This window comes from Bubalus kerabau, chromosome 1, assembly GCF_029407905.1.
Source record: "Bubalus kerabau isolate K-KA32 ecotype Philippines breed swamp buffalo chromosome 1, PCC_UOA_SB_1v2, whole genome shotgun sequence".
NCBI lineage: Eukaryota > Metazoa > Chordata > Mammalia > Artiodactyla > Bovidae > Bubalus > Bubalus kerabau.
The window spans coordinates 180,041,453-180,061,744 of NC_073624.1; the positions used below are offsets into that span (position 1 = coordinate 180,041,453).

At 51.0% G+C, this 20,292-nt stretch overlaps 2 protein-coding genes and 1 long non-coding RNA gene across 4 annotated transcripts in view; 1 reads left to right on the forward strand and 2 right to left on the reverse strand.

Annotated features, from left to right (window-relative positions):
- Positions 1 to 532, reverse strand: part of PKN1 (protein kinase N1) — a 28,755-nt gene extending 28,223 nt beyond the window's left edge. The window contains exon 1 of the mRNA XM_055542786.1: positions 300 to 532. Coding sequence (XP_055398761.1) covers positions 300 to 320 — 21 coding nt within the window. The 5' untranslated portion in view covers positions 321 to 532. The remainder of the gene's footprint in view (positions 1 to 299) is intronic.
- Positions 533 to 4,679: 4,147 nt separating this feature from the next.
- LOC129624748 (uncharacterized) lies at positions 4,680 to 11,780 on the reverse strand. The gene is made up of 3 exons (XR_008701142.1): positions 11,436 to 11,780; positions 9,771 to 9,937; positions 4,680 to 4,849 (listed from the first exon to the last, which is right to left on the reverse strand). It is a non-coding gene; the product is annotated as an uncharacterized LOC129624748 (long non-coding RNA).
- DDX39A (DExD-box helicase 39A) lies at positions 11,703 to 20,262 on the forward strand. Of its 2 annotated transcripts, none has more exons than XM_055542832.1 (11): positions 11,703 to 11,812; positions 15,771 to 15,982; positions 16,113 to 16,240; positions 17,396 to 17,488; positions 17,852 to 18,035; positions 18,707 to 18,825; positions 19,155 to 19,286; positions 19,382 to 19,491; positions 19,592 to 19,736; positions 19,848 to 19,995; positions 20,111 to 20,262. In XM_055542832.1, the coding sequence occupies exons 2-11, from the start codon at positions 15,775 to 15,777 to the stop codon at positions 20,125 to 20,127; spliced, it is 1,284 nt and encodes a 427-aa protein (XP_055398807.1). In that variant the 5' UTR covers positions 11,703 to 11,812; positions 15,771 to 15,774; the 3' UTR covers positions 20,128 to 20,262. The 2 variants fall into 2 exon arrangements, with proteins under 2 accessions (XP_055398807.1, XP_055398813.1); XM_055542838.1 differs by having other exon boundaries at positions 15,774 to 15,982.
- Positions 20,263 to 20,292: the final 30 nt, after the last annotated feature.

A 20,292-nucleotide genomic window follows, 5' to 3' on the forward strand; every position in this document is an offset into this window, starting at 1 on the left:
CAGCTAGCCACAGACACCCGAAGTCGAGCCTTCGCTGGCCCTCTCTAATTCTCAGAGAAGGGCGGAGCTGGGAATGCTGTAGGACACCCCTCGCTCCCGCACCCTCCCCTGTGCGTACCTCCACCTGCCGAGGAGACTGCGTTGGCTCCACAGTGCCGGCCCAGGGAGGGGGCGCCTAGCGCTCGGGGGAGGTGGGGACCCACCCTGGCCGCCCGGATCCCGGGAGCTCCGGCGGTGCGCGGGCGGGGGTCCCCAGCGCCGGCTGGCCGCTGGGCGGCTGCAAACGCAGGTGCGCCTACCTGCACAGCGTCGCTGGCCATGTCCACACGCAGCCCGCCAGGGGTCCCCGCGCGGAGGGAGGGGCGCTGAGAGGAGCGCGCGTGCGCCCCGCACGGGGCGGGGCGGGGGGCGGGCGCGGCGCGACGCCCCCGACAAGGCGCAGGGCCGGCTCCGGCCTGCTCGGCTCGGGCCGCGCCTGGCCTGGCCGCCGAGTCCGCGCGCCGCGCCCTCCGGCCCCAGCGGCCGCAGGGCCCGGTCACGTGACCACCGAGGTCGGCGCCCGGGGAGGGGGCGGGGCCGAGGGGCGGGGCTCCCGACGGCCCCCGGGGCTGCGGGGTCCTGGCCGCAGTGCGCCCCCCTCCGGAGCGGAAGCTGCCGGGTCGGTTTCGCTCGCCTTTCCTTCTTTCGGATTTCTCCCTGTTCCCACGGGTCACCCGATTGAGCGCGCGGGAACCAAAGGAAAAGAGGGAGCCACGTTAAAGCGGGGAGCTGTGGAGGCCTTTGGACCTCCCGGGACCTCCTCTCAAAAAAACAAAAACAACTCATTTTCTCCCTGTGTTTGCAAGTTCAGGCTTTCTTGGAACGGTCTGTCATTCAAGGGCACCGGAGCTTCCCCCACAGGCTTGAGACAAGCTCTGAGCAGACTTGTGTTCAAATTCCAGCACCCTATGCCTTGGGGGAGTCCCCCAAACCTAACAGCCCCTTATCTGTATAAAAAAAAAATAAAGAAGAATTGACCTACCCACCCTTGGAGGTGTTGACAAATGAAATGAGACAATGCATGCCAAAGTGCTGTGAACGCAATAAGCGCTGGACAAAGGTTAGCTGCTGTGATTTTTAGTGTTTTTGCCGTTGTTATGTAAAGAGATTTGACCCCTAAATCCGTCACGGACTCGCTGTGGGCCCTGTAGCGTCTAATCCTCAGTTTTCGCCTCTGTAAGATGGGAACACGCCTCTTCTTCGGGGCTGCTGCGTGCAGGTGGCGCTCTACGGTGCAGACTCGTGCCGGGTCGGAGGCAGAAGGTGGAGACCTCTGAGGAGCTTCTCCAGGGTCTCCGGAGTCCCTGGAGCATGCAGCCTGGCTCGTGGCAGACCGGGCACTCCCTTTCAAACCCAGTGACTGAACCAAGCTGCGGTCCCTTGGGCGCGGGGCAGAGAGCGCTCCTCCGCCTTGGCGCCCTCCTGGGACCCTCCAGAGCGCGGGAGGCTACCTTGGTTACCCGCAGCTTTGCATGGTATACGCGGTCCCAGAGATCGGGGCGGGGTGTTTTCTCTTTCCCTTTGGGCGACTCTTTGGGGCTGGGTAGTGGTGGTGGTGAACAGAGGAAGAGGAAGAGGAAGAAGAGAAATTATACCAATCTACAATCTGCCCACTTCTCCCCTCCACGGTCTCCACCAAGTCCATCTTCATCATCGTTCACCTGGACCAGTGCAATCGCCTCCTGTCAGGTCCCTGGGTTCCTCCCTTGACCTCATAGTCTCTTTTCCCCACAACAACCCAGGGATGCCTAGGAATGTCTAAGTCAGGTAATGTCCCACCTCTGCCTAGATCCGTCTTTGACTCCCAACTTCCCCAGAGGAAAAGCCAAAGTCCTACCAGAAACCCACAAGGCCCTTCACCTTCCTTCTCTCCTCTTTTCCCACCTCTTCACCTTGCTCACTCTTTGCAGCTCTTTTGCTTTTGATTTAAATATGAGGAAACTCAGGCCCCTCACCCTCAATGAGCTTCCCAGGTGGTGCTAGTGGGAAAGAACCCAACAGTCAATGCAGGAGACTCAAGAGACACAGGCTACATGCCTGGGTCGGAAAGATCCCCTGGAGTAGGGCATGGCCACCCATTCCGGTATCCTTGCCTGGAGAATCCCAGGGACAGAGGAGTTGGGAGAGGGGACTACAGTCCACAAGGTCATGAAGAATCCAGACATGACTGAAGTGACTTAGCACCAATTATAAAGTCTTCCTCTAATTTTCCAGCCCACCCATTTTACAGATGGGGATGATGGGGCCAAGCAAGGCTGAGAGCCAGTCTACCACCTTATCCAGGGAAGGGCCCTCTGCTGCCTGACAGGTTTCCAGGCTGCTTCCCTGGATAGAGCTGGGGAATCCTGCCAAAGTCGCACTCCAACCTTCTGGCATTCATTTACTCAGTGAATATTTATCGGCACCCACTGGGGACTTCGGTAGCACTGGAAACAAAATTTCACTCTGGGCTTGAAACACCAAGGACTTATTGTATAAACTCAGCCAAATATGATAACTGCACCAACACCTCCCTGTGCCTCCTCTGGCCTCTTTCCAGTCCTCTCCAGGGCCTTAGAAGCCCTAAATCACCCCCAACATAACCCACCACTGCCTGCTGGAAAACCTGTTTCTGGCACTCTGGAGCTCTTAGGAAAAACACCACTCCTCATATGGCCTGCAAGGTAGTCCAGTCCAGCCTCTGCCCACCCGTCCAGCCACATCCCCCTCCACTTCCCTCACCCCCATCTAACAAAACTGGCCTTCTCTCCATTCCGCAAATAATCTCACCTTACTTCCAACCACAGGGCCTTTGCACTGGCTGTCCCCCAGTCTGTAATGCCCTTCCCTCACATCTCCCCAAGGCTGGCCTCTTCTGATCATTTAGGTCTCGGTTTGTATGTCATCTCCTCTGAGAAATCTTCCCAGAGCACCTCCATATCCTGTCATCTCTGGCCCATGGCTCTACTTTTTTTTTTTTAAGATTTTTTTTTTTTAAATGTGGACCATTTTTAAAGTCTTTGTTGAATTTGTTACAATACTGCTTCCATTTTATGTTTTGTTTTTTTGGCCACCAGGCATGTGGGATGTTAGCTGCCCGATCATACCCACAACCTCCTGCGTTGGAAGGTGAAGTCTTAACTGCTGAACCACCAGGGAAGCCTGTTTTCTTTCTTTTAAATATCACTTGTCTCTGAAATTTCCCAGTAACTGGCCTAAGCTCACTCAGTCTTTGTGGAAGGAGTAAATGCACTGAGTGTGAGCTGTCAGGAGAAAGGTAACCCAGCCAGTGAATGCCTTGGGAGGACAGCTGCCCAAGAGGAGGCAGAAGGGCTGGCACTAAGGGACAAATTAGGAAATTGCCAAATAGAGAAGAAAAGGGTGTGTGGTGGAAGGAACAGCAGAAGCAAAAAGGCCCAGAGGTGAGTGAGGTAGAACCTGGTATATCCTTCTTCCTCTGCCCTAGTCTCCCACTCACATCCCCTCATTCATTCCACTCTGGCTGCATAGCCTCCTCATCCATGCTGATTCTTACCTCAGGGCCTTTGCACTGGCTGTTCTCACTGCCTGCAACGCTTTTCCTTCTCATCTTGGCATTCTCTCTTTCTCACTTCATCTCCATTTTTGTCTAAATGTCACCTTCTTAAGGAAGTCTTCCCTGACTGCATCTCCACCCAGAACAAGGCCCACCCCATCTCTACCAAGCTCCACCCCTCACATACTTTTTTCATCCTTGCAAAATTTTAATAAATTTGACGACTATATTCTTTCTTGTCAGACTTTACCAGGAAGATGTCAGTTCCCAGAGGGAAGGAGGGGCTTCCCTAGTGGCTCAGTGATAAAGAATCCACCTGCCAAGCAGGAGACATGGGTTCGATCCCTGGGTCGGGAAGATCCTCTGGAAGAGGAAATGGCAACCCACTCCAGTATTCTTGACTTGAGAATCCCATGAACAGGGGAGCCTGGCAGCTGCAGTCCACGGAGTCGCAAAGAGTCGGACACGACCTAGAGACTAAACAACAACAAAATAGGATACGGATTTTTGTCCTGTTCACTGCTGGGTCTCTGGCTCCTTGTTGTTGTTCAGTCCCTAAGTGGTGACTGACTCTTTGTGACCCCATGCACTGCAGCACCGCAGGCTTCCTTGTCCTTCATCATCTCCTGGAGTTTGTCCAAACTCATGTCTATTGAGTTAGTGATGCCATCCAATCATTTCATTCTCTGTTATCCCCTTCTCCTCCTGCCTTCCATCTTTCCCAGCATCAGGGTCTTTTCCAGTGAGACGGCTCTTCCCATCAGGTGGCCAAAGTATTGGAGCTTCAGCTTCAGCATCAGTCCTTCCAATGAATATCAGGGTTGATTTCCTTTAGGATTGACTGGTTTGATCTCCTTGCTGTCCAAGGGACTTTCAAGAGTCTTCTCCAGCACCACAGTTCGAAAGCATCAATTCTTTGGCGCTCAGCCTTCTTTATGGTCCAACTTTCACATCTGTACATGACTACTCTTGCTCCTAGAACAGGGATTAGCACACAGAAGGTACTCAAAAAACAGCTGTTGGATGAAAAGATGAACAAACCAGGTCTCATGAAAGCATGGCTGGAGTTGGGTTGTTTTTTTTTTTTTTTTTTTTTTTTTTTTTTTTTGCTGATGAAACTGGAGTAGAGAAAACTCCAGATGTTGCCCATAGTGGGAGTGGAATTCAGATCTGACCCTGAGGACTGTGGGAACCACTGGTAGATTCTTAGCAGGGGAGGAACTGAATCAGGATTATTTCTCAAAAGATAAGGCTCTTTGCAAAGCAGGTCTTCACCAGCGGGGGAGCATAGGGGGCCTGAGAAAAGAAATGGGAGTAGATTCATTTGCCACCAGAAGAACTACATGTATCAAGGAGGCTAAACTCAAAAACATCATGTGGAGGGAGGGGATAAAGAAGCAAGGTTAAAAAATGATAGTTTGCTATTATTTATATAAATTACAAAAAAATCCAGAAAGGGATATTATGTATCAAGTTTGTGGAGCAGTTCAGAGTAGTGGGCAGTATGCCTGGCATCCTGGCTGAGGTTTGCCAGGCTGCATGCGTGCTAAGTTGCTTCAGTTGCATCCGAGTTTTTGTGACCCTGTGGACTGTAGCCCGCCAGGCTCCTCTGTCCATAGGATTCTCCAGGCCAAAATACTGGAGTGGGTTGCTATTCACTTCTCCAGGGGATCTTCCCTACCCAAGGACAAACTCACATCTCTCATGTCTCCTGCACTGGCAGGCGTATTCTTTGCCACCTGGGAAGCCATCTGGGTCCAAATTCTGGCACCACTGCACAGGGACGGTGAGACCCTGGGCAAGTTTCTTTTTTTTTTTTTTTAATTATTTTTATTTATTGAATGAATTTATTTGACTGTACCAGGTCTTAGTTGTGGCATATGGGATCTTAGTTCCCTGACCAGGGATCGAGCCCAGGCACCCTGCATTGGGAGCATGGAGTCCTAGCCACTCAGCCACCAGGGAAGTCCCTGGGAAAATTTCTTCACTGCTCCATGCCTCAGTTTCTTCATCTGTAAAAAGGGATGATCATAGTGCCATCTCCCTCATAGGGTTGCTGGGAAGTTTAAATGAATTAATTCTCATAAAGCTTAGCATGTGTGTGCATGCTCAGCTGCTCAGTCATGTCCAACTCTTGGCATCTCCATGGACTGTAGTCCACCAGGCTTCTCTGTTCATGGGGTTTTTCAGGCAAGAATACTGGAGTGGGTTGTCATTTCCTACTCCAAAAGCACGGAATAGGGCTGCAGTCATTGTTCAGTTATTTTTACTTAAGCTGTTTCTGTAGTGGGGGAGGGGAATGGAGTTGGGGGTGTGAATAGAAGTGACTTTCACTTTAACAATAATGTTATGTCTTTTACTTTAAATTATTGATTATTTTGATTGAGGTGCAACTTACATATGGTAAAGTACACAGATCTTTTGGCATGCAGCAACATGAATGTGTATATATGCACCTACCTCTGTGGCCCCCACTCCCCTTTTGCATAAGTTTTACTTGTGCCCTTTCCCTGGCAAGCTCCTCATGTAGATTCTACATAAATTAACTTTACCTGTTCTTGAGCTTCATACTTCATGGAATCATTTTATGATTTTTTTAAATGGCTGGACTTCTTTTCTCTTTAAGTTTTTTTTTTTTTTAATATGGACTATTTTTAAAGTCTTTATTGAATTTGTTACAATATTGTTTCTGTTTTATGTTTTGGCTTTTTGGCCACAAGCATGTGGGATCTTAGCTCCCAAAGCAGGGATTGAACCCACACTCCCTGCATTGGAAGGTGAAGTCTTAACCACTGGACCACCAGGGGAGTCCCCAAATGTCTGGATTCTTTCCCTTAATATTTATTTTGTTTTCTGTTAATGTAAAATTCACCCTTTTAAAGTGTACAATCCAACGTACACTAGATTGTACACTGTACAGTGTATGTTTGCAAAGAACATGGTGTTTTTAATATTTATCCATCATGTTGTGGATGGCAATCATTCATTCCTTTTTATTTCTAGTGGTATTCCATGGTGTGAATGGGCCACAGTTTCTTTCTTCATTCATTTGTTGATGGACATTTGGGTTGTTTCCAGTCTGGATCTGTTATGTATTAAGATAACTTTTTGACCACACCGTGAAGCATGTGGGAACTTAGTTCCTGGACCAGGGATCAAGCCCACAACCCCTGCATTGGAAGCATGGAGTCTTACCTACTGAACCACTAGGGAAGTAAAAGTGAAGTCGTTCAGTCATGTCCAACTCTTTGGGACCCCATGGACTATAACCTACCAGGCTCCTCAGTCCGTGGGATTTTCCAGGCCAGAATATTGGAGTGGGGTGCCATTTCCTTCTCCAGGGGATCTTCCTGACTCGGATCAAACCCGGGTCTCTGGCATTGTAGGCAGACGCTTTACCATCTGAGCTACCAGGGACTGCGCTGAACCAGTTCATATCTTTTTGTGGACAAAAAAAAAGTTTCCTTGGACTTCTCTGGTGGTGCAATGGATAAGAATTCACTTGCCAATGCAGGGGACACGGGTTCAACCTCTGGTCTGGGAAGATTCCACATGCCAAGCAGCAACTGTGTCTGCGCCCCTTAATTACTGAGCCCATGCTCTAGAGCCCACGCGCCACAGTTACTGAAACCTGCACGCTCTAAGACCCGCAAGACACAACTAATGATCTACTAATCAGTCGCTCCTGTGCTGCAGTTACTGAAGCCTGAACACCTAGAGCCTGTGCTCGGAAACAAGAGAAACCACTGCAATGAGAAGCCTGCACACAGCAACTAGAGAGTAGCCCCCACTTGCCGCAACTAGAGAAAGTCTGCGTGCAGCAATGAAGATCCAGTGCAGCCAAAAATTGAAAAAATAATAACGGTGTGTATATGTAAAAAAAATTTTTTTTAATGTTTCATTGATTGGTATGAGGACAGCTTAGTCATGACATAGGTGCCTCTTCAATGCAATGGGTCTGATTGGAGATGATTTTTTCTGTCTTCAGGGGTTGGGGGTGGACATTAGCAATGTCTGGAGGCATTTCTGGTTTGGAGACATTGAGGCATGGGTGTTACTGGCATTGAGAGGCCAAGAATGCTCCTAAACATCCTACAAGGCACGGGATGGCTCCCACTGCAAAGAAGGATCCGGCTCAGATGTCAAGAGTGTTGGGCTCAAGGTTCCCTAGTTAACCTTATTACAAACTGCCAAATCATTTTCCGAAGTGGTCTTCTTACTTCTGGTTCCTTCACAGCCTCTCCTCCAACCTCGGTACTGTAAGTCTTTTCCTTTTTAGCTATTTGGGTGGGTGTTTAAAAATCTTTCCTATCTTAAAATAATTCTGAAATGAATCAGGCCAATATGACAAATGTGAACATTTTTTCATCTTGGGTGGTGGATATACTTTAGCTGGCTCTAATCTTTTCTGGATTTAAAGTTTGTGGGATTTTTGTTTGTTTGTTTCTTGTGGCTTTCTTGTTGCTTGTTTTGAATAGTAGAAGCTCCCCCTGGCTGCATAGATGGTGAATGCCCTGTTTTTTCTTTTCTTCCCCCTTGTTTTCCAAGACTTCTTTACTGGACTCAACTGGCTCCAGTCTCCTCCTTCTCCGGCATCATCTCAGATAATCTAATTCCTCCAAGGTCACCTTTCACCTGCTTTCCTGGAGCTCCTCTTCTTTCCCCAGGAACTGGTTTTCTCCAGCTTTCCAACTTAGCTGGCTTTGGCCTCTATCTCCACCTATAGACATTCTGTTGTTCCATCACTAAGGTGTGCCCAACTCTTTGTGAGATAGAGGTTTTGGCTAATAAAGAGAGCTGGCTTTGTCTTGAATTCCTGCCAGCAGTGTGACTTTGGGACCGAGATTAACTCTCTCTGGAGCTCAGGTCAACCACCTGACAATAGATATGAACAATGGATGTGCTAATACACACAGCTCATCTATTCCAGGTGAGAGTTAATCTGTTGATATATTTAGATTTCTCAGAACAAGGCTGAGCACCAGGACAGACACTGGGGTGAAAAGTAGGGGAGGCACTTGCCTCCAACACAGCATTTAAGGGGGTTCCCCCAAATTAAATATAAACATGTTTTATGTGTTTTTATGTGCAATTTTCGGAGAAGGCAATGGCACCCCACTCCAGTACTCTTGCCTGGAAAATCCCATGGATGGAGGAGCCTGGTAGGCTGCAGTCCATGGGGTCGCTAGAGTCGGACACGACTGAGCGGATTTCCCTTTCAACTTTTCACTTTCATGCATTGGAGAAGGAAATGGCAACCCACTCCAGTGTTTTTGCCTGGAGAATCCCAGGGACGGGGGAGCCTGGTGGGCTGCTGTCTCTGGGGTCGCACAGAGTCGGACACGACTGAAGCGACTTAGCAGCAGCAGCAGCAGCATGTGCAATTTTTAAAAAATCAAAAGTAATCCAAAAAAAAAATCCAAATAAAGACAGGATCAGGGCTTCCCTGCTGGCTCAGTGGTAAAGTATCCACCTTTCATTGCAGGAGACACAGGTTCAATCCCTAATCTGTGAAGATCCACATACCTCACAGCAACTAAGCCTGAGTGCCATGACTATTGAGCCTGTGCTCTGGAGCCCTAGAGCCACAACTACTGAGCCCACATGCTGCAACAACTGAAGCCCGAAAGCCCCAGCGCCTGTGCTCCGCAGCAAGAGAATCCAACAAAATGAGAAGCCCTCTCATCACTACTAGAGAGCTGTCCCCGCTTGCCACAACTACATTGCCCACACAGCAACGTGGACCCAGCACAGTCAATAATAAATAAGCAAATAAAATCATTATTATTTTTTTTAAAAGACAGGATCAGTAGTTCTGAACGTTTCCTTTTGCAGGTGCCAATATGGCTTGACGTGGCACTGTTATGGCAACCCACTCTAGTGTTCTTGCCTGGAGAATCCCAGGGACGTGGGAGCCTGGTGGGCTGCCGTCTATGGGGTCGCACATAGTCGGACACGACTGAAGTGACTTAGCAGCAGCAGCAGCAGCACTGTTACTGACCCTGTCTTTACTTAAAATTTTGATATTTTGCTCATCAGATATTTTAGAGAGATTTTAAACATTAATTTCAACTTTAAAATACTGCATTCAAATATTATTTATCTTGATGACTCAGTTTTTTAAGATTAAAAAAATTATTTTTTTAGTTTTGGCTCTGCTGGGTCTTCGTTGCTATGAGTGGGCTCTCTGTAGTTGCGGAGAGCAGGGGCTACTCACCGTTGTGCGTGTTTCTCATTGCAGTGGCTTCTCTTGTTGTGGAGCACAGGCTCCAGGTACACAGGGTTCAGTAGTTGCAGCACTTGGCCTCAGTAGCTGTGGCTCTCGGGCTTAGTTGCTGCACTGCATGTGGGATCTTCCCGGACCAGGGATGGAACCCACGTCCCCTACATTGCAAGGCAGATTCTTAACCACTGAACCACCAGGGAAGTCTCATGAGTCTTTTGCTTTGTTTGGTTTGGTGTTTGGTGCCCCCCTTTAAGTTTGCATGCCTCACCCTCATTCTGGCCCCGCTTCCCCACTTCCGGGTATAGAGGAAGTGCTCTATCAGTGTTCTGATGTAATTATTACACACAATATCTACCTTATGTCATGTAAAGCCTCCCTCTGGATTGACTGGTTGCTCTTCATTGGGCTTTTTGACTGAAGTTATACCTGTGATGACTTTAGCTCTGAATTTGTCTCAGACATGGACTCTGAGGTAGCTTTATACTAAATGAAAACGGAAATGCCTGAACCTCTTTGGAAAACTGTGGAGAAAGATTTAATTGTGTCAAGGGCTTAGGGAGACTGGAAAGCTGGAGCAGGCTTATGGAGTTTGCCCTACTTATTTTCCTTCCTCCTTCCGACCCCCCAAATCTCTCATAGCTGAGAAAAGACTGACAGTAGCAGGTATGGCAAGAATTAAGAATCACTGGAACTTTCACAGGGCGCTAGTGAGAATGTAAAGTAGAACAACCACTTAGAAAACTGCCAGGATCTACTAAAGCTGAACACTCACATGACCTTCCACTCACCATTTCACTCCCAGGTATTTGCCCTAGAGAAGTAAATTCGTTTTCACAAAAATACTTGTATATGATTTATTGATAATGGCCAAATATTGGAGAAAAAATGTCTATCTATAGGTGAATGAAGAAACTACATTGGCTATATTGTGGAATAGCCACACAGTGGAATACTACTCAGGAGTAAAAAAGCAATATGCTGTACATATTGCTATGTACAGCAATGTGGAAAATCTCAAAACATTTTGTTGAGCAGAAGCCAGACACAAAAGACAATCTACTGCATGATTCTGTTTATATTAAATTCAAGAACAGACAAGATTATAGTGATAGAAATAAACACAGTGGTTGCCTGGTTGGGGCAGGAGGGAGGAAAGGGGTGTGGCTGACTTGAGAGGGACACAACAGAACTTTCTGTGGTGATGGAAATGTTCTGTAACTGCACCAGGCAATTGTCACTCGGGTATCAATCATCAGAACTCATGGGAACGCTCAACTCGGTAAAGCACTGGCGGGATAAAAAGGCTAGGAAATTTTCATACAAAGAAAACTAAAAGTAACAACAACAACAAAATTTTTATAACGAAAACATCCTGGTTTTGGTTTTTTCGGCCTGAACCTGCATGGCCACTCGCACAGTGTCTGACCAGGACTCGACTTTCAGCAAACAGGAATTGTGGCTTAGGACCATTTCTCTCACTCCCATGCCCTGAGGGGCCCCTTCTCTACTAAAGTTGCAAAATGTCCCTCCACGCTGGCATCATTCCAAGCTCCCTAGCCTTTTCAGAACTCTTTCAGAACCTCTACGCTGCAGGACCACTTCAAAAACTTCTTTCTTCGGCGTAGAGACCATATTTCATAAGGGCGAGACACTCACCCTGGGCCCACATCACGGCTTCGGTTGCCTGTACTAAATATGGTGGCACACGAGCCGGTTACAACGTCGACCACGTGACGGTACGCTCGCAGACGCCCGCTTCGGTCAGCCCACTCCGGCGCCTACTTTTAGATTGACCAATGAATCGGAGGTATGAGGCACGCCCTTTTCCCCTCTCCACCAATAGCCTCCAGACGCCTTCCGCAGAATCCAATCATCGCTTCCGCCTCTCTTGAATGAAAAGCGAGCGGTCCAGTGAGCTGTGCCGCAGTCGGACGCAGGAGACAGGAAGCGCTACAGCGCGTGTCGGGGCTCGAGAACGGTAACTGGAGTCGGGTGGCTCTCTTCGCAGCACGGGGAAGCGAACGAGGAATCAGGTGAGCGGCTGGCCCAGGCGCGGGGTCGCGGTGCGGAGACGTCGGATCTGCGGGCGAGCGGGAGATAGGAGACGCCAGGAGTTGAGGGAAGCAGTCCGGGCGCGAGACAGGGGGAGGCGGGTCGGTTGTGGTGTCCCGAGCGCGCGTTGGCGGCCGTTGGGCGTTAGGGCGCATGCGCGAGGGGTAGCCTGGCCGTTGGAGCGCGGGTACGGGTCCGCTTCCGGGAGGGGCTGTCATGGCCGTCTGCAGGCTGAACCCCACCTTGGGGCAAAGTCTGCCTGTTCTTGGAAGCCCGAGGCGATTTGGGGAAGGGTCAGGAGGCGACGCGGGGATCTGGGGCCGCGGAGCGCGAAGCCGGAGCTTGTAGACGTGACGATGTTGAAGATCGAAACTCTTCCTCCGTTCTTGCTTTGCGTTTCAGGGGGTGGATTCGTAGTTCCAGAGATTTAGGGCAAAAAAATGATGTTCCAGTAAGGAACAAAGTCTTAAATGAAAATTCTCTTGGGGGACACCTCAGGGTGAAAAGGGTACGCCAAAGGGTCTGAGTTGTTACTTAGTCGTCTGTAAGCTTTCAAGTTGATCAGCTCTTGGGGTCTCTGCCACCTTCTCTGGGTGGAGCAAACAGCGCCAAATCCTTTCCTGATCTAATTTGTTTTGATTTTTAGGTTCTGCCTAGCCAGTCCCTAGAAATTTTTGTGTGTCAATCTTAGTCTGTCATTAAATTTGTCTCCCCATTAACACAAAAAGAGTTTCTTCGAACTCTTCTCTTATTTTTTGGAATGCACATCTCCTTCCGGATTTGAAGCCCAGAGTAGACGACGCTGCCTCTTTTATGTCCAAGGCTCCCCGAGGGGTTGGTCCTTCCCTGTAGGGTGATCCATCCTCTTTTCCCTCTTTAACAATGCTCCCATCGTGGTTAACCCTCTTTCATTTGGTGTCTGGTTTTCCCTGCTGCTGGTCCCTTAACTTACTCCATCTTCTCTGGAGTAACTTGGTCTTGAGCAAATCCTGATTGAGTCACAGCTAAAAACCTAATCAGCGATTTCTTATTGTTCAGCGAATTAAGTATGAATGCTCTGGGCCTAACCAGCTTGGTTTTCTGCCTCTTGCTTCAAGCAGCCAGTTCTTACCAACCCCTGAAAGGGTTTGGACTAGTGGTTTCTGGACTGCCCTTTGCTGGTGCCTTTTCTTCTCTTTGATGCTTGAAGTGAGCCTTCCTGTTTACACCAGTAGGAATCCTCAGTACTTGGATTGCCTCTTTCAAGAATCCAATAAAGATACTTGCTTAGCCCCTAAACTCTGCCTTGAGGCCCCGATTCTGATTCCATTCATTCAGCCATTTGCTCTTGAGTGCTTACTGTTATGTACTAGGTCCTGTTCTGGGTGCTGGGCTGGCATGACTGGAGGGGGTGTTTTTTTAGTTGGACCCAACTTTAGAATATGCCTTTTTGGAACAACAGAACAGCTTCCCTGATGTTCAGTGGGTAAAGAATCTGCCTGCAGTGCAGGAGACACAGAGATGGGGGTTTGATCCATGGGTCGGGAACATACCCTGGAGGAGAAAATGGCAACCCACTCCAGTATTTTTGCCTGAAAATCCCATGGACAGAGGAGCCTGGTGGGCTACAGTCCATGGTGTCAATAAGAGTTGGAAACGACAGGGTGACTAAACAATGGAAAATGCCTTTTTGAAACAACAGAGGTTTGAAAAAAGTGGGAAAAGCAAGTTGAAAGGTGCTGAGGCATGTTTGAGGCTCAGCAGCAAGGCCTGTGTGTGCGGGTGACGGGGGTGACAAACTCTGCATATAGAGGGAGTCAGGTTGTGCCGGGCTTGATAGGCTGTGGTGAGGACTCTGTTTTACTCTGAACACAGTGGGATCCTGTGGAGGGGTGTTGAGCAGAGGAGTGGCTTTCTCTGACTTAGCTTTTTTAGGCTCCCTTCAGCAGCTGAGGGGCATTGAGGGGGAGTGGGAGATGGAAAGCAAGGAGCCCAACAAGGCGGCTTTTGGCATAATCCAGGCAAGAGGTGACAGTGCCCAGGTGCCCCTCAGCTGACAACGGCTAAAACGAACTGTAGTATTCCAGTAAAAAGGAATATTCATCAGCCACAAAAAGGGATGGTGTACTGATAACATGGCCACAATGTAGAGGAACCTTGAAAAATTATGTGAGTAAAAGAAGTCAGACTGTCACATGTTGTATGATTCCATTATATGAAATGTTCCAAATAGGCAGATTCATAAAAAGAAAGTAGATTAGTGGTTGCCAAAGGGAGTTGGGGGACACAGGATGGCAGCCTAAGGATTCAGTCTTATTGACATGAGGAAATGTGTGCTAAAGATGATTGTGGCAGCAGTTGAAAGTATTTGTGACTGCACAAGAAACCAATAAAATGTGCCTTTTAAACAGTGCCTTGTATGGCATGTGAATGTCTCCATAAAGCTGCTCTAATCTAAAAAGAAAGGTGATGACAGCCTGAGAACCAGTGACGTAGCAGGGGTGAAAAGTGGCCTGATTGACCTGCTTGACTTTATTGGCTGGTGGGACAGGAAAAGAGAAAAGACAGAACAGTTCAGAGAATGGAGTTGCCTTTTCTCAGATGCGGGTTGAGGGGAGAGGTTGTCCATAGAGAGGCTGCACAGAGGTGGTTAAGGCCCTGGGGCTGCATACTCAACAGAGGATGAGTGGCAAAAGGGCCACAAATTGGGCCTGGGACCATCAAAATCCATCTCAGGAAAAGGGACTATTTTTAGCACTTCCACCCCCTACACTGGGCTTCCCTGATGGCTGAATGGTAAAGAACCCGCCTCCCAGTGTGGGAGACATGGGTTCAGTCCCTAGGTGGGGAAGATCCCCTGGTGGAGGGCATGGCAACCCACTGTAGTATTCTTGCCTGGGAAATCCCATGGACAGAGGAACCTGGCCAGCTATGGTTCGTGTGGTTACAAAGAGAAACGACTTAGCAACTAAATGACAGCAACAACCACCCCCTTGACTGGAGGCTGGGGTGCAACAGGGAGGACAAAAGACAGTATTCTCATGTTTGGGTCCCTTGTAGCCTGCACCCACTAGGTGCTCTGTGTGTCTGAATTAAATGAAGCCAGGAAGTGATAGCACTTTGTATTAATTCTTTTTACCATCTTGGCTGTATTCTTACTGGCGCCAAGCCCAATGGGAGGTCTTTTCATGAGAGCACTTAATTATTCCCTTGTGCAAACCACAAATAGCAGGAGCAGCTGGGGCTGGGTAGACACTGGCGAGCTCACAAGCTCCCATCTCTCCAGCATCCTGGCAGTTGCATCTCCAGGCTCAGGGTGGGGTCCTTGGGGAGTGAAGGGGGAGGGGAGTCCTTGAGACTAGGTGGTCTGAGGCTATTCAGTAGAGCTGAGACCTTGAAGCTGGGAAGGAGGCATTTATTTGTTCAGAGACCAGAAGTAATGCAGCAGAGTCATGTCTGTGGGGCTGGGCGACCTGAGCTAGGGTAGAGGCTCAGTGAGTATCAGCAGCCAAATGAGGCTGGGGGTGGCATGGAATGGGGTGGGTAGGGGCCAGAGAGGGAGGTTGCAAGTGGAAAGGAATTGGGGTTTCACTTGGTGCACCTGTGGTTGTGGCCTGAAGGGTCCCAGGGAGAAGTGAGGCAGCTTGGTGGAGGGTGGTGGAGATGTGGGCACAACAGGTGGAAGCTGGGGAGTGCTACACAGGTAGAGTAGTGGGACCTGCTGTTGGAGTCAGTGGTGGAGGTGAGTTAAAGACAAATCAGAGAATGATGTCCAATCTTGGCTTCAGTGGCTGGGTGGCCAGACCTGACCCCAGGACCTCACCCACCTCGGACTTGTGTCAGCAGCTTGCAGCTTCTGTGCAGCCGGCTCCCTCTTCCCCCTCACTCTGGGAATTTTCCTGCCTGCGTCAGTCACCGTTATTGCTTCACTGAGCCCTGTTCCCCCTCCTCTGTTCTCAGCAGCATGGCGGAACAGGATGTGGAAAACGAGCTTCTGGATTATGAGGAAGATGAAGAGCCCCAGGCACCTCCAGAGAGCGCTCCACCTCCCCCCAAGAAAGACGTTAAGGGTTCCTATGTTTCCATCCACAGCTCTGGCTTCCGGGACTTTCTGTTGAAGCCAGAGCTCCTGAGGGCCATAGTGGACTGTGGCTTTGAGCATCCATCAGAGGGTACGCACCCCTGGGTCCTCCCTTCCTCGGCTCTCCTCTCACTGCTTCGGCATGGTCCCCTCGGGTGAGGGGCCTGCACGGAGGGAACGTCCGTCCGGTTTCTGATAGCTCATGTGCTCTCTTCCCTCAGTCCAGCACGAGTGTATTCCACAAGCCATCCTGGGCATGGACATCTTGTGCCAGGCCAAGTCAGGGATGGGCAAGACAGCGGTTTTTGTGTTGGCCACTCTGCAGCAGATTGAGCCCGTCAACGGACAGGTGGGTGGACACCCTTCCTGCCAGGCCCCAACTTCCTGATGCAGCAGGAATCATGGGTCCTCTTGTTAAAAATCCTTGTTCCTGCATCCTCTTTGTGGACTTTTAAAATTAACTACGGTAATTAGTTCTACTGGAGTAGGAGATGGCAACCCACTCTAGTATTCTTGCTTGGAAAATCTCATGAACAGAGGAACCTCACAGGCTACAGTCCATGGCGTCACAAAGAGTCAGACGCAAGTGAGCAACTTAGCACGCACACACTTAGTTGTTACCAATATCGCCCCCAAAATGATAAGCCAAGAGGAAAAACTGAAAAGTGCCCAGTCTGACCACCCGGCAAGATGGCTGTTATTTCCACGTGTGCTTTTCTGGATCGTGCACATACAGGAAGGTAGTCTTACACCGAACATGGTTTTGTTACTGCTTTTATTGCCGACAGAACACAATTGTCTTCTCATGCCTTGAATGTTGTAGTTCACTACTTTGAGGGGATAATTGCGGCGCTTGCAGGTGTCCTGTTCTTGACATGCTGGGGCACACCTCCCTGGGTGGTGTGTGGGTGCATGAGCCCTTGTTACTGACCTTAGGGTGGGTGGTCTCAGAGGGAAGGTTTCATGGGAGGCCGTGGTGTGGTCTCAGTCCTTGGCATTGTGGGCCAGGAAGGTGTGGTAGCCTTCCCCTGGTGGTCATAGGCCAGCCAGAGGGCAGGCTTGGGAAGCTGTTAGCATGGAGGGTGTCACCAGCTAGGGGTCTCCCTGGCCTAGGGGGACACACCTGAGTAGCTATAAGGAGATGTAGGGAGGCCTTTCCTGGTGGCTCCAGTGCAGGAGATGCAGGTTCAGTCCCTGGGTTAGGAAGACCCCTTAGAGGAGGAAATGGCAACCATGGACAGAGGAGCCTGATGGGCTACAGTCCATTGGGTCGAAGAGTCAGACATGACTGAGGGACTAAACAAAAACAACAAACAGTAAGTCTTATTACCTGCTAGGGAAAAAACTAAAAATGAATATACAGGGAGTGAGCAGCAGCTGATAGACTGGGAGAAGCTGGGGCCATGTGGACTGGACCTTCCAGGGGACCAGCACCAGGGTGGGCTCTGGCCAGGGGAGGACTTCTGACATTGCCTTAAGGGTCTGTACCCCACCTGCCCCACAGGTGACAGTCCTAGTGATGTGCCACACTCGAGAGCTGGCCTTCCAGATCAGCAAGGAGTACGAGCGCTTCTCCAAATACATGCCCAGCGTCAAGGTGAGTCCCCAGACCGAGGGGGGCGTCACGTGACCCTCTGTAGCCTTGCTGGCCGTGGCGCTGGCCCAGCCGGCATTAACCAGGCTTGGCTGCAGTGGCTGCCTTTGAGGTCTGTGGTGGTTTACGCTCCTTAAAAGCCTGATGAATTATGAATGGCCCCCAGAGGCCTGTGCCAGTCTCAGTCCTGGGGCTGCTTTTCAGTGGAGCTGGGGCCAGGCTCTGAGGCCTCTCCTGTCCCCAGGCACCAGGTCTGGCGTGTCAGTGGGGGCTTCGCAGGGTCGTGAACTGAGTGGCCGCAGTCACTGGAGTTGGATGTGAGCTTTCGGCCACCAGATGGTTGACGGCAGCTTTCTGCCCACATAGGTGTCTGTGTTCTTTGGGGGCCTGTCCATCAAGAAAGATGAGGAGGTGTTGAAGAGGAACTGTCCCCACGTGGTGGTGGGGACACCGGGCCGGATCCTGGCGCTTGTGCGCAATAGGAGCCTCAACCTGAAGAATGTGAAGCACTTCGTGTTGGATGAGTGCGACAAGATGCTGGAGCAGCTGGGTGAGTGTCTGCGCTGGGTCTGCAGGCTGTGGAGGCCCCTTGCAGCATCCCCCAGACTTCAGAGCCAGGCCCTGACAGGGCAGGCCAGAGGTTTCCCCAGAGTGGGGTCGTGTGGGTGGCCGGCAGGCAGGTCTCCTGGAAACAGATTTGCGGGCAAATCCTGGCATTTGGCAGAGTGAACTGCGGCTTCAGAGCTAGATCTTGGAGTGGGACCACAGGGCCCAAGATAAGCCGTGTCTGGGCACATGTCCATGTTAGCCGAGGACTGTGGCCTTGCCACCTGCTGGTTTAGCTCTAGGCCCCCGCCTGCGCTCAGGGAGCCCTGACAGGGCTGGTGGGAACTGGGGCTTGTGCCTGGGAAGCGGCTGCAGCTCTCACTCCAGTGGCTATCTCTGCCTCAGGCTCCCCACCCTGAAGCGTGGCTGGAGGTGCGCTGGCACGGCTGCTCCGCTCTGGCAGCGTGTAAGTGGATTGCCGCTCCTCCCGCGCCTGTGCTTATTACCCTAAGTCCGGGCCCTCAGGCACCTGGGGCTCCCCCCCTCAGGCCAGTCTGCACTCACACCGCCCTTGTCATGGGGCCAGCGGCTCCCTGGCACAGGTTGGGAGGGACAGGATCCAGTCTTGGGTGGGGGTCATGGTCTGGCAGGCGCTCACGCCCCATTTCTTGCCAGATATGCGGCGGGACGTGCAGGAAATCTTCCGCCTGACCCCCCACGAGAAGCAGTGCATGATGTTCAGCGCCACCTTGAGCAAGGAGATCCGACCTGTGTGCAGGAAGTTCATGCAAGATGTGAGTAATGGCGGAGAGCTCAGTGCGGTAGCTTCAGCCTCCGAGGGTGCAGGCTCTTGCCGCTCCCCAACATCCACGCTGCCCTCATGGCACAAGCATGCTGGAAGGCCGGCGGAGCCTCTTCCTCTCTTGTCAAACTGGGAGCTGAGAGCTTGGTCTACACCTGAACCGTGCCGGACCTTAGATCCAGCTATTGGGAGACAAGTATTGGGGGTACAGAGGCCTCTTTGAAGTATTGCAGCCATGGAGTCACTTTTGGAAGGTTCTGGGCAGGCAGAAGGCCCAGAAGTAAGCCCCGCCTGGCTCTTCCTGCTCTCCTCCCTGCACAGCCCATGGAGGTGTTTGTGGATGACGAGACCAAGCTCACGCTGCACGGGCTACAGCAGTACTACGTGAAACTCAAGGACAGTGAGAAGAACCGCAAGCTCTTCGACCTCCTGGATGTGTTGGAGTTTAACCAGGTGATGCTTCTGCACTCCCGTGGCCTGTGCTGGGGTTCCTGGCCTCGGGGAGGGACTCTGGCCCTGACCCAGGTCTGCCCCTCCCTCCCTCGCAGGTTGTGATCTTTGTGAAGTCAGTGCAGCGCTGCATGGCCTTGGCCCAGCTCCTGGTAGAACAGAACTTCCCAGCTATTGCCATCCACAGGGGCATGGCCCAGGAGGAGCGGTGAGTGTGGGCCACCCTCAGCCCCTGGCAGGCCCCGTGGAGGGGATGCCACCCAGGGTCCCTGTATCTGATGGCCACCCCTTGTTCTTCTCGCACCTAGCCTGTCGCGCTATCAGCAGTTCAAGGACTTCCAGCGGCGGATCCTGGTGGCCACCAATCTGTTCGGCCGAGGCATGGACATTGAGCGCGTCAACATCGTCTTTAATTATGACATGCCTGAGGACTCAGACACCTACCTCCACCGTGTGAGTGGCCCACGGGGGTGTCCCTTCCCCTCCTGCCCCTTTCTCAGGGTTGGTGTTGGATGGGGACCTCTGTCTGTTCTCAGCCTGACCCTTGCTCCTGTCTCCCTGCAGGTGGCCCGTGCGGGTCGCTTCGGTACCAAAGGCCTGGCCGTTACTTTCGTGTCTGACGAGAACGATGCCAAAATCCTCAATGATGTCCAGGACCGGTTTGAAGTGAATGTGGCAGAGCTTCCAGAAGAAATTGACATCTCCACATACAGTAAGTGGCTCAGACAGGGCTGGGGTGTTGGGAGAGGTGGGGGACAGTGGTGGGGCCTTCTGTCCCCACGCCCCCTCCTCACTGGCTTCCCCCATCCCCCGTGTGTGTCTTACAGTTGAGCAGAGCCGGTAACCGCATGCCCTGACGACCAGAGCCACTCTACTTCCCACGTGCTGCTTCAAGTCCTCTTTCTAGGCGACACTGGGCCTTTCATTTTACTGTTTAAAAGTTGTAGATTTGTGCAAGAATTAAGTTTGTATTATGGAAGTCTGGCTCCCACAGTGTCTATTTCTGTCA